Below are 14,106 nucleotides of genomic sequence, written 5' to 3'. Positions count from 1 at the left end.
AGCCACTATGGTAGAATATTAAAAAGATGACTGGATCAAATCAGACAAAAATCTCAAACAGATGTATCCTGACTACTTCAATACACTTGGCAATTTTAAGGGTCATGCAATGTGGCATCTCAGTAATAGTGCAACCATATTTCTCAATCTTCCAAGAAGCTATATTCAGGAGAAGAAATAAATGGAAATGAACAAAATGGAGAAGTGACCACTATCTCAAGCTATACCAATGCTCAGAAGGCATATGCTCTTGGCCTTTCCTCATCCAAATGCCCAACTGTTCTGAGACACTGGATATTTTTCTTCAATTGCAGAGAAGAATGAAAGAGGTGCACAATCAATGAAAAGGTAGAAAACTACCACAACTATGCACAGGACAGAGATTGTGACTCCAACATCCAGTCACAAATACCTGAATACAATAAAAGGTTTCTAAAATATACAAGCAGCCCAGATGTATAAAGCCATTACTAATCATGGTGCTCCTGTCTGGGTGAAGAGGAGCCAGCTGTGGCCAATATTCAACACAGCAATTTTTGCACAGGTAGAATGAGGAAGAAAAATCCAATGTTGACGATTATGAAATAACCCCAAATGATGGTAACCATGCAAGTCAAACAAATGGTCAAACAACAGACAAGAATAATATAAACCTCTTCAGTTAGGTATACAAACACCAAATTAAGACAAATTGATAAGTCTCCAAATATACTGAAGTTTGAATCATTAATCTTGTTAACTCTGCATAAGCATCAAATTGATAACATATGCCTATTGTTATGTTCCCAGTTGATGTTAAGACAAGACGGGTCAGATCCCAAACTGACATGTGGCTTGATAGATTATATTTTGCTTTTTTAAAATTAATTTAACAATATGGTCATTCATTGAAACATATGCATCCAATGGTGCAAATTTGGTTTGAACATTAAACAATTTTGTTATGTAAAAGAAATGAGGGTAGAATAGGATCTAATCACATGTAACACAAATTTGAATACATCAAAGCACATGGCAAAAATACAATCCCAAATATTCCTAACTGTTATCATTTTACAGTACTCAAATTCCAGAGCGAGAGTTCCCATCTCTATAACATCTAGAAGGTTGACTTAACTATTTCTTTCAATTCCTGGTCTCTCAATTACCATATTTTATGTAAGTCCTTCTGTATCCTTTGTATATGTTCTCAATAAAACATTCATTATAATATTTCTCCAGAAACATTAATGGTAGGAGAATTATGTTCCACCAGATTCTTGTCCAGAAATGCTTCTAAGAATACCAAAAGATTATAATCTGTATAAACAACAGTATTTTCCACATTGTTGCTAATGTATATTTCAAAATTATCTAAAGCTAACACAAGAACTCAATGACTTTAATAACGAAAGAATATCTCTGGTGACAAGCTGTCAGTTTTTTGAAAAATATTTGACAGGTGATTCAATCCTCATCATCTTTCAGTAAAACAGCCTCCACACCGATGTCATCATCAGCTTATTCCAATAGCTTTCCAAAATTAAACATGGCTAACATTGGTGCAGTTATCAACAGAGCTTTCAAGTTTTCAAAGACACTTCGACACTGGTGTCCATTCAGATTTTCTGCCTACCTTCAACAAGGTAATTACAGGTGCAACAACAGTGCTGATGTTTGGAATAAGTTTATGGTAAAATTCACTTTATCTAACATAATGCAAAAATTTTGTATGTTGCCCAAGGCATGGGAAAAATCAAAATCGCTTGTACTTTCACTCCCTAGGTGTAACTTGGCCTTGTCCAGCAGTGTGGTCCAAATAAATCACTTTTGCACTGGCAAATTCACCCTTATCCAGATTTACAACCAAATTGATTTTTTTGTAGCCTATCAAACAGTTCAGTGAAGTGGTGTATCATATTTCCAGTTTTGGCTAAAAACAGCCAAATTGTTAATATAAATACCAATTATATAACCCCTCAGTGATGTTATGGTTAATCATTGGAATGTGGCTGGTGTATGTCCCAGTCCAAACAGTATGACTTTGCATTTACTGACATTAATTTTTATTAATGTTAATTGCCAATATCCTTCTAGTAAGTCGTTACTGGTGGCAAATCATGCAAGTGAATTCATTAAATGCAGGCTTCCAATCTTGGAATAGGATATGAATTATCTTTTGTTACCACATTGACTTTGCAATTATTAATACCGAAATTTTGTGACATATCTGGTTTTGGCATGATCATGAAAAGTGAGCTCCAGCTACTATGACAATTCAATAATGTAATTGACCATCATGAACTCAATCTTTTCCCTCAGTTGAGCCAAAGTCTCTTGACTGAGTTTGTGCAGGTGTGGCTTTATAGGTAATGGATATCCAACATTCACATCATGAACTGAACAAAATCTTTTTCCTAGCCAATTCTTATATAGTGATTTATAATTCTGTAATAGCCTTCATAAGCCGCCTTGATAATTTTCAGGAAGAAAAAATATGATGCTACAGGACCTCTGAATTATCAAGTCTGTTTGCTGGCCGGAACAACTATTGAATTTTCAGTTTAACTCCTAATTTCCTTTAATAATTTAAATACACATTCTTTCTGACCATTATCCCTGTTACAGTATCCTGTTAAACATAACACACTTGCTGTTACTTCCTCCTGTATGGAATTGTCACAAAATAATTTGATTAATTGAGTTTGAGTTCAAACTTATGTTTCTTTATCTAAAGTTGAGTTGGGTCAAGTTGTTTGAGTATTCTTCTGCAGTTAGGCCATATCTCACAAACTGACCTCATTAACTACCTATTCCTGTGGCACTCCTCACAATGCCCATTGGCCCACCTGATCAAGATCCTGTTGTACTCTGAGATAACTTTCTTCTCTAATCACTACACCTCCTATTTTGGTGTCATCTGCAAACTTAATAACTATACCTCCTATGTTCACATCGAAATCATTTATCTAAATGACAAAAAGCAGTGGACCCAGCTCCCATCCTTGTGGCACACCACTGGTCACAGGCCTCCATTCTGAAAGGCAGCCTCCGCCACCACCCTCTGTCTTCTACCTTTGAGCCAGTTCTATATCCAAATGGCTAGTTCTCCCTGTATTCCATGTGATCTAACCTTGCTAGCCAGTCTACTATAAGGAACCTTGTCGATCACCTTACTGAAGTCCATATAGATCATATCCACTGCTCTGCCCTCAATCCTCTTCGTTACTTCTTCAAAGAAGTCAATCAAGTTAGTAAGCCAGCTAACTGTAACTGCTTAAGCAGACTTGTCTTGCATGCTATTTGATAAGTCACTAAATCCAACAACACTGTTTAAGTAAACTACACTCACTCCAGTTATGACTTCATTAATAAGCCTGTGGAACATTACTGAAAGTGTTCGGGTCAAATCACATCAAATAATAAAATGGTGAGATTATAAAAATATGGAATGATATGAAAGTTGTTAAAAGTGAAGTCAGTGGCATTTCTTCTTACTAAGCTGTACAAGCATTCATGGTCAATTTTTTTTAAAACCAAGTAGATAAACAAAAACTTAACATACACCACACCTAAACTAATCCAAGGAGTGGCAGATGGAGTGTAATTTAGATAAATGTGTGGTTCTGCATTTTGGAAAGGCAAATCAGGGCAGGACTTGTACGCTTAATACTAAAGTCCTGGGAAGTGTTGCTGAACAAAGAGATCTTGGATTGCGGTCATAGTTCCTTGAAAGCAGAATCATAGGTGGATACGATAGTGAAGAAGATGTTTGGTATGCTTTATTGGTCTGAGTATTGAGTTTAAGAGTAGGGAGGTCATGTTGCAGCTGTACAGTACATTGGCTAGGCCACTTTTGGAATATTGTGTGCAATTTTGGTCCCCCTCCTATAGAAAGGATGTTGTGAAACTTGAAAAGGTTCAGAAATGATTTACAAGGATATTGTTGGGGTTGGAAGGTTTGAGCTATGGGAAGAGGATGAATAAGCTGGGGCTGTTTTCCCTGGAGCGTTGGAGGCTAAGGGGTAACCTTACAGAGGTTTATGAAATCATGAGGAGCATGGATAGAGTAAATGGAGAAGGTCTTTTTTGTAGGGTGGGGGAGTCCAGAACTAGAGGTCATAGGTTTAAGGTGAGATGAGAAAGATTTAAAAGGGACGTAAGGGGCAGCTTTTTCATAGAAAGGGTAGTGCGTGTATGGAATGAGCTGCCAGAGGAAGGGGTGGAGGCTGGTACAATTACAACATTTAATTGACATTTGGATAGATAGATGAATAGGAAGTGTTTAGATGGATATGGGCCAAATGCTGGCAAATGGGGCTAGACTAATTTAGGATATTTAATCGGCGTGGACGAGTTGAAACAAAAGGTCTGTTTTCATGCAGTACATCTCTATGATTCTATGAGTCTATAACCGTGTAATTGATTACAAATCTCTTTTTGTGACCATACTAACCTTCCTGTAATCTATATAAAGTCTAGTTGATCCATCAGTTAAGAAATCAACACTATTGGTGAACTCCAGCTTCTTTGACTAAGATTTATCAAGTGATTGCTTTTCTGGGCTCAATTAATGAGATGCAGTTAATTGGTCCTAACTGTTCTACATCCATACCATGTCTAGCTAATGCCATATATTCAGGTGTATTTTTTACAGATGACCTCATACTTCCTTATATGATCCTCCTGTTGTCCCAATCCAATGGATTTTAGTGACAGTATGCCTTAATCATGGTTTTGAGAACCTGATGGTACCTCTCCAACACTCCCTGTGTTTTTGGAAGATACACAATTAACCCCAAGTATTTTATATCCAGACTACTAATGATTTCCTAGAAAAGTTGTTGCATAAAGTTAGAACTGTGATCAGACTAAATCCCTATTGGTAGTCCAGAATGAGTAAATAAAACTGAGTTAACTTTTCCATCGCTACCCTAGCTGTAATCATCGTTAATGGGATAGCTGCTGGGAATTGAATGGTCATTTCCATAAATATCAATGTCTTGATTTTGTTTTTGATAATAGACCTACACAATCTACTAACACTCAACTCAACTTCAAAATCTGGTGCGGAATCAGAAGTTGTGATTTGAGTATCTGTTGAGGTTTTTCTACAGTCCGACACATATGACATTTTTTGCAGAACTATCATTTGTCTTTATGAAGTCTTGGCAATGTAAAATACTTGTCTGTTGCTGCCTGGGTTTTCTGTATTCCTATATTTCCGACCAGAGGAACTTGATGTGCTACTCACAATATATTCATATGATATTTGAGCGGTACCACGTTTTGATGAACAACCATTCATTCTTTGTCTTCACATATGTGAAGGTGCCTCCACTTCATCATCCAAACTCTGTTCTTAATATAGTACCACTCTGGAACTTTTTCAGCCTCTGCTTCAGTGTGAGCTTCAGAAATAAACTTTTAATTTTCTCATCCATCTGTTAAATGGTTCTCATTGTCACGTTGTAGTGAACTAAATCAAACTGTTCTTACCTCCAAGGGAGCTATTGTCAGGGAGTTTCTGTTTACCCTTGGAAATGTTAATTAAAATGCAAAAAGATCTCTCGTGATTCCTTCCTGAGATAAGTCCAGTCTAGACCCAAGTACTTGCTCAATCCACAAGTTTAACCATGTGACTTAGAGTCTTGGAGTCACAGAATTGTACAGCACAAAAACAGACCCTTCGGTCCAACTCATCTGTGCTGACAGAATATCCAAAATAAATCTAGTCCCATTTGCCAGCACTTGGCCAATATCCCTCTAAACCCTTCCTATTCATATACTCATCCAGGTGCCTTTTAAACATGTAATTGTACCAGCCTCCACCACTTCCTCTTCAATACCTACACGGGCATTGTGCCCCAAATCTTTCGCCATTTCATCGATGACTGCGTTGTTGCTGTTTCCTGCACCCAGGCTGAACTGGAGCAGTTCATCAATTTCGCCCACAACTTCCACCCCAACCATAAAATCACATGGTCTTTCTTGGAGACCTCCCTCCCCTTTCTTGACCTCTCCATTTCTATTTCCGGCAACAATCTCCAGACGGATGTTTACTATAAACCACAGACTCCCATAACTACCTGGACTACACTTCCTCCCACCCATTATACTGCAAGAACTCCATCCCATTTTCCCAATTCCTCCTCCTCAGCCACATCTGCTCAGATGAGGAGACATTCTGGTCCCAAGCATCCCAGATGTCCACCTATTTCAAACAACATGCTTTCCCTGCCTTTGTCATCCAGACAGCCCTCCATCGCACCTCCTGTATTCCCCATTCCACTGCTCTAACCTTGCCCCCAAATGCAATAAATACAGGGACTCCTTGCCCTCACCTACCACCCCACCAGTCTCCACATTCAATGTATCATCCTTAAACACTTCAGCCAACTCCAATTAGACCCAAAGAACATCTTCCCTTTCCCAACACTCTCTGCCACAAGAACTGTTCCCTTCGCCAATCCTTGGTTTGCACTCCTCTCTCCCTGACTCCACTGAACCCCCAGGTACCTTCCCCTGCAACCATGATAGATGCAAGACCTACCAGCAAACCACTCCTCTCACCTCTGCCCAGGGCCCCATACAGTCCTTCCAGGTGAGGCAGTCACCTGCTGCTCCTCCAACCTAGTTTACTGCATCCAGTGCTCCCGATGTGATCTTTTCTGCATCGGTGAGACCAAATGTAAATTCAGGGCACATTTCGCCAAACATCTTATCCAGGCCCACAGGGGCCAACCTTACTTTCCAGTCACCATCCATTAGAATTCCCCTTCCCACTCCCTATCCGACACGACCATCCTTGGCTTTCTCCATTGCCACAGCGTATCAGCCCGCAAATTGGAGGAGCAATACCTCCTCTTTTGCCTGGGCAACCTACAGCCCAGAGGACTTAACATTGAGTTCTCCAATTTCAACACCCTCCCTTCCTAACCCCTGGCTCCTCCTCCTCCCTTCCATTCCTCTAATTGACCTTTCCTACCAATTGGATTCATTCCCCCTATCAATGTGCCTGGTCATACACTCCACCTGTGTTCACCAATTCCTACCTCACCGCACTGTCCCTTTCCCCACCCAAACCCTCCTCCACTCCCCCTTTTATCTGCAGTTCCCCTTACACCCACCCCCAGGCCTGAAGAAGTGTTACACCTGAAATGTTGACTCAGAGTCATAGAGAAGTACAGCACAGAAACAGACCCTTCAGCCCAACTCATCTATGCTGACCAGATATTCTAACCTAATCTAGTCCCATTTGCTAGCACTTGGCCCATATCCCTCTAAACACTTCCTATTCATATAACCATCCAGATGCCTTTTAAATGTTGTAATTGTACCAGCTTCCACCACTTCCTCTGGCAGCTCATTCCATACTTGCACCACCCTCTGTGTTAAAAAGTTGCCCCTTAAGTCCCTTTTATATCTTTCTCCTCCTGCTCTCTAGTTCTGGACTGCTCCACCCCAGAGAAAAGACTTTGTCTGTTTATCCTATCCATGCTGCTTATGATTTAATAAATGTCTATAACATCACCCCTCAGCCTTCAATGCTCTAGGGAAAACAGCCCCAGCCTGTTCAGGCTCTCCCTATGGCTGAAATCCTCTAATCCTGGCAACATCCTTGTAAATCTTTTCTGAACCCTTTCATATTTGACAACATCTTTCCAATAGGAAGGGGTCCGGGACTGCACACAATATTCCAAAAGTGGCCTAACCAATGTCTTGTACAGCCATAACATGACCTCCCAACTCCTATACTCAATGCTTTGACCAATAAAGGAAAGCATACCAAAAGCCTTCATCACTATTCTATCTACCTGTGACTCTGTTTTCAAGGAACTATGAATCTGTACACTAAGGTCTCTTTGTTCGGCAACACTCCCCAGGAGTGTATAAGTACTTAACATTAAGTATCTAAGTCTTGCTCTGATTTGCTTTTCCAAAATGCAGCTCTTAATGGTCAGGTTCAGGGGAGTAAAAACAATAACTGCAGATGCTGGAAACCAAATTCTGGATTAGTGGTGCTGGAAGAGCACAGCAGTTCAGGCAGCATCCAACGAGCAGCAAAATCGACATTTCGGGCAAAAGCCCTTCTTCAGGTTCAGGGGAGTGTTTATTGATCAGAAGTTCATAAAACATTCATTCATAAAGTCAGGAAGTATGGGATACAGGGAGATTTGGCTATCTGGATTCAGAATTGGCTGGCTGACAGAAAGCAGAGAGTGCTTGTAGATGGGAAGTATTCTGCCTGGAGGACAGTGTTGAGTGGGATCACAAGGGCTCTGTTCTTGGGCCTCTGCTCTTTGTAGTTTTTATAAATGACTTGGATGAGGAGGTTAAGGGGTGGGTTAGTAAATTTTCAGATGACACAAAGGTTGGAGGTGTCGTCGATAGTATAGAGGGCTACTGCAGGCTGCAGCGCAACACAGACAGGATGCAGAGCTGGGCTGAGAAATGGCAGATGGAATTCAACTGGGCTGAGAAATGGCAGATGGAATTCAATCTGGATTAATGCGAAGTGATGCATTTTGGAACGTCTAACTTGAATGCTGAATATAGGATTAAAGACAGGATTCTTGGCAATGTGGATGAACAGAGGGTTTTGGGTGTGCAGGTACATAGATCCCTCAAAGTTGCCACCCAAGTGGATAGGGTTGTTAAGAAAGCATATGGTGTTTTGGCTTTCTTTAACAGGGGGATCAAGTTCAAGAGCCGTGAGGTTTTGCTGCAGCTCTACAAGTCCCTGGTGAGACCACACTTGGCATATTGTGTCCAGTTCTGGTCGCCCTACCATAGGAAAGATACAGAGGCTTTGGAGAGGGTGCAAAGAAGATTTACCAGGATGCTGCCTGGACTGGAGGGCTTGCCTTACGAAGAAAGGTTGAATAAGCTTGGACTTTTCTCTCTGGAGAGGAGGAGGAAGAGAGGAGACCTGATCGAGCTGTACAAAATAACGAGAGGAATAGATAGCGTCAATAGCCAGAGACTTTTCCCCAGGGCAGGATTGACTGGTACAAGAAGTCATTGTTTTAAGATATTAGGAGGAAGGTATAAAGGAGACGTCAGAGGTAGGTTCTTTATGCAGAGAGTTGTGAATGCATGGAATGCGTTGCCAGCTGTGGTGGTGGAAGCGGAGTCATTGGGGACATTTAAGCAACTGCTGGACATGCCCATGGATAGCAATGAGTTGAGGGGTGCGTAGGTTAAGTTACTATATTTTCCATTAGGATTAAATCTCAGCACAACATTGTGGGCCAAAGGGCCTGTTCTGTGCTGTACTTTTCTATGTTCTAAAATCTTGAGGAGTATGGATAGAATAAATAGGAAAGGTCTTTTCCCTGGAGAGAGGGAGTCCAGAATTAGAGGGCATAGGTTTATGGTGAAAGGAGAAAGATATAAAAGGGACCTGAGGGGCAATATTTTCACACAGAGGGTGTTGCATGTATGGAATGAGTTGCCAGAGGAAGTTGTTGAGGCTGGTACAATTACAGCATTTAAAAGGCATCTGGGTGTCTATATGAATAGAAAGGGTTTAGAGGGATTTGGGCCAAGTGCTGGCAAATGGGACTAGATTAGATCAGGATATGTGTTTGGCATGGTCATATTGGATCGAAGGGTCTGTATCCTTGCTGTACAATTCTATGACTCTATGACCTTGCATTTATCTAAATTAAACTCCATCTGCCAATGCTCAGCCCATTGGCCTATCTGATCAAGATTCCATTTTACTCTGAGGGAACCTTCTTTGCTGTCCACTATACCTCCAACTTTAGTATCATCTGGAAATTTACTAACTATACTTTTCGACCTCCTGATGCTGCCTGGCTTGCTGTGTTCTTCCAGCCTCCTGCTTATCTATTTTGGATTCCAGTATCTGCAGGGTTTTTTTGTTTCCTCCACTTCCTCTGGCACTCATTCCATACACACACTACCCTCTGCATGAAAAGGTTGCCAGTTAAGGTCCCTTTTAAATCCTTTCCATCACACCCTAAACCTATACCCCAAGGAAAATATCTTGTCTATTTACCTTATCCATGCCCCTCATGATTTTATAAGCCTGTGTAAAGTCAACCCTCAGCCTCCAATTTCTAGAAATCATCCTAGGAGTTTTTTTATAAAATGTTGTAATCACAATATATCAATATACAATCCTGCCTCTTTTTGAACCTGGTCTCCATAACTTCTTTACTTCCAAATGGCTGTCTGTGCTTGCAGCTGGCCAGTGTAACTGGTTGCATACTGAGTATTCACATATACTTGTGATAACCCTAATTTACCTTTTACTTTCCCTCTTACTCTGACCCCCAATCACTAGGTTTGCTTCTTAAATTGGTATTCTTGCAAATAGTCCTGAAGAGTACAAGACAGAAAGCTTTGATAAAATGTGTCTTTTCAGCAATACTCAAGTTCTGTACAAACAGATTATAGTTTCCTATTCTAGTGTTTTCTCCCCCAATTCTCTGTAAACTTTGATACTCTTCCCTAATGTTACCTACCCACACCCTTGCAAAGTTAGTTTAAATATTCCACAATGGTGATAACAAATTGTCCTGTGAGAAAATTAATTCCCATTCTGTTTAGGGGTAAGCCATTCAGTGTGTACAGTTCCATCTCGCCCAGAAGTGCATCAGGATTCTAAATCCTCTTCTGCACCATCTCGCCAGTCATGACATCTCTGATCTCACCTCCTAATTTGTATTTATTTGTTCATGATAATGGTTATAATCCAGGAGTCACTGCTTTTGAGATCCTGCAGGTTGATTTCCAACCTTGCTCCCATATTCTGTTTGTGTAACCTCATACATCCCTATTTCTACATTTGTAGCTGATACTGATGTGGACCAAAACCACATCAGGGTGCTCTGCAAATGTTCAGTGGCAATCTTGATTCTGGCATTAGTGAGGCAACATATAATAACAAAAGCAAAATACTGCTGATGTTCAAAATCTGAAATAGAAACAGAAAGTACTGGAGAAACTAAACAGGTGGGACAGCATCCACACACAAAGAGAATATGACTGATCTTCACAGTTGGCAATAAATGTGTTATTCTGGTTTCATGTCTGCCACCCCAGAAATGTTTATCCGTCCCCCTCTTTTTTTGAGGTCCCATGGTCTTGTGTGTATCTATCTGTATACACACTCGGACCTACGGAGCGGGGTTGGAAGGGGAAATGACAGCCCCTGACCAGTATTAGATGCAAATGTTGTCAAGCCTGAGTTTATAGAGCTGATAGATCACGATCGTTGAAAGAAAGTCACAACTTTTTGGAGTAACCCAGCAGGTGTGGTCACATCTGTGGGAAGAAAGTAAAATTAATTGTCGAGTCCAGTGACTTCATCAGAACATTCAGAGACGTCTTTGGCATCTGGTGTACATGATGTGGAGGTGCCGGTGTTGGACTGGGGTGGATAAAGCTAAAAATCACACAACACCAGGTTGTAGTCCAAAAGGTTTATTTGGAAGTACAAGCTGTTGGAGTACTGCTCCTTTATCAGATAGCTAGTGGGGTAGGATCATAGGACTCAAAATGTATCGTAAAAGATCAAAGTGGCATACAACTGATGCGTTGTATTGAACAAATCTAAATTGCTGTTAAGTCTTAATCACTTAGAATGGGTTGCAGGTTTAATTCATTAATATGTAAATCTCAGAACTACTTTCAACTCACATTCCCGAGATAACAAGGTTTTATAAGAAAAGGTGACATCTCCGCTCAGATAATGTCAAAGGTGTGAGTTTAGGGTCTCTCTGTATTCCAACCTTGAGCCAGACTGGCTCTATTTCCAAAGTAGGAATTTATAAAATGTCACATGGACTGACTGCTTACAGATTGTGAGCTTTTTGAACAAAGTAGAATGTATCTGCTAATATAGATCTGCAAATGCAAATTCACCCCCATAGTTTTATGTGTATGTATGCGTGCGTATGTATGTGTGGGGAAGAGTGAGTGTGTGTCTGTACATGATAGAGTGTGTGAGTGTGACTGAGTACAGTATATGCCTGTGAGAGGGTGCGCCAGTGAGTGTGGAGATGTGTGTAGTGTGTATGAGTGAGGGTCTGCGTGAGTGTGTGATGTGTAAGAGTGCGTGTGTATGTGTGCTTCTGTGTGGGTGTGCAGTGCAGTGAGGTCACCTGTAGTGTGATATGAACCCAAGATTATGTTGAGGCCATCCTCATGGATCGGCAGCTCTAGACGGCGGACGTTGATCAGCGGGAAAATGTGGGAAGGCGGCTGGGTGATGTTTGAAGGCATGGCCGCAGGGATGGGAGGATGCCGAGCTGTAGGGGGAGGGTAAAGCGAAAGGGGAGGAGGCAGGTAAATTAGTGTTCTGTGTGGGACAAACGCGGATTCAGTCACGCAGGCTTTCGCCGAAGCCAACTATCTTGCGCGTTAGTTAGAAACTCGAGAGATGTGCGGTGAGTGAAAACCTTATGAATCCTTCAGTGACGGCCGACTGAGTGTTCTCTCACTTTCTTTGTTTTCTTGATAGTGTTGTCGTACTTCAGATTTGTTTTAACTCCTCACTTGTAGCAGATGTACATGCTCGTTTCTTTTGTGGGGATAACTTGGAGCAAAAAGTACTGTATGGTGTCTGTCAGACTATAACTCCTCTTTGCTATTTTTTCGTACTTTGAAGAGTCTGTCGTGATAATACTTCTAATCCCAATAGTTCTAATCCTGAGAACTGACGATTCGCAATGTATGTTGGTACCTCTTCCTTAGAACTGACAATTCAAACTGATGTGGATTTCGCTCCTTCATCTCGATCGGAGGCAAACATTTCCAAGCTTGTTGAAATTAGTAGGGCGCGGGTGTAAAGTGGTTGCGTGCCTTTCGACAACACATGCTTTGTGAAGAAGTTAAATTGATCCCGAGAGACGTGGATGGAGTTCTGGTATACAAACTCTCTTTAAGTAACTGAAGAACTTTTCTAAATAAGTGTTAGCAAACTTTAGTTTAACTTGGTGCCAAACTGTCGGTCTGCTGTTTTTAATAGGAACACAAAAAAGAAATTGCTGAAAAAGCTCAGCAGGTCAGACAGCATCTGTGGAGAGAAATCAGAGTTTTCGTTTCAGGTCGAGTGACACCTCCCAGAACTGTTCTCTCCACAGATGCTTTCAGACCTGCTGAGCTTTTCCAGTAATTTCTATTGTTGATATACAGTATCCGCATTCTTTCGGTTTTTATTTGATGTTTTAATAGATTCCGTGTAGGTGTTTCTGTGACGTGTTTTAACTGAGTGATTAATAGTTTTGTTTATGCAAACATCTTTCAGTGTTACTACCTTATAATATTATTAACCAGTTTCCTAACTCCAGTTTGAATTAAAGCAACGGGAGGGTTTTTTTTTAATTGAAGTACTTTTCATGCCCTGAAAAGCTTCAAAACTACCTTTCAATTGGTGTTACTATGTAAGAAGCACAAGAGACAAAAAAAGAATTCCAGAGAAGAAAAATGGCAAGTGATCATATTTATTTTGATGTTGGTTGAAGGATAAAATACGGTATCGTACACCATTCTCGAATTGCTGTACATTTAATATGCCCCTTAATTTTGCTCTGAACATTCCCGGGTGTTGTGGTCTCAGGCCTTCTACCACTCAGCACCAACCTTTCTTAGCATTAAGATTTCCCGATCCTGGTTCTTTCAGAAATGCGGAGGGAACCTGAATTTCTGTTGTTTTCTCATAGTGCAGGATAGTGAGGCAAAGCCAAGTAAGACTATGCCAGACGCTTTTTCACGGGAAAGAGATGCGGCATTCTGTTAAGTATCAATACCCCAAGGCTGCACGTTTAATCTTGTTAGTATCCGACTGCTGGATCTTCCTTGTGAATGGAAAACTTATCCTCCACGCATGCCCCAACCACATGACGATCACCAGCTACCACCCCCCCACCCCCCCCCCGGACAGTGATCACCCCCCACACCCCGACATGATCACCCCACATATCCCTGGCAGTGATCACCCCCCATATCCCTGGCAGTGATCACCCCCCAACCCACGACACTGATCACCCCTCACCCCACCGACAGTGATCACCCCTCACCCCACCGACAGTGATCACCCCTCACCCCACCGACAGTGATCACCCCCACCCCCCGACAGTGATCACCCCCCCC

At 41.3% G+C, this 14,106-nt stretch overlaps 1 protein-coding gene across 1 annotated transcript in view; it reads left to right on the top strand.

Moving 5' to 3' along the window:
* The first annotated feature begins 12,074 nt into the window (after positions 1–12,074).
* Positions 12,075–14,106, top strand: part of LOC140492083 (glutamine--fructose-6-phosphate aminotransferase [isomerizing] 2-like) — an 85,924-nt gene continuing 83,892 nt past the window's right edge. The window contains exon 1 of the mRNA XM_072590785.1: positions 12,075–12,401. Coding sequence (XP_072446886.1) covers positions 12,395–12,401 — 7 coding nt within the window. The 5' untranslated portion in view covers positions 12,075–12,394. The remainder of the gene's footprint in view (positions 12,402–14,106) is intronic.

This window comes from Chiloscyllium punctatum, chromosome 20 (genome assembly GCF_047496795.1).
Source record: "Chiloscyllium punctatum isolate Juve2018m chromosome 20, sChiPun1.3, whole genome shotgun sequence".
NCBI lineage: Eukaryota > Metazoa > Chordata > Chondrichthyes > Orectolobiformes > Hemiscylliidae > Chiloscyllium > Chiloscyllium punctatum.
Note: the sequence above shows the minus strand (reverse complement) of the source record. Positions and strands in the feature narration are given on the sequence as shown.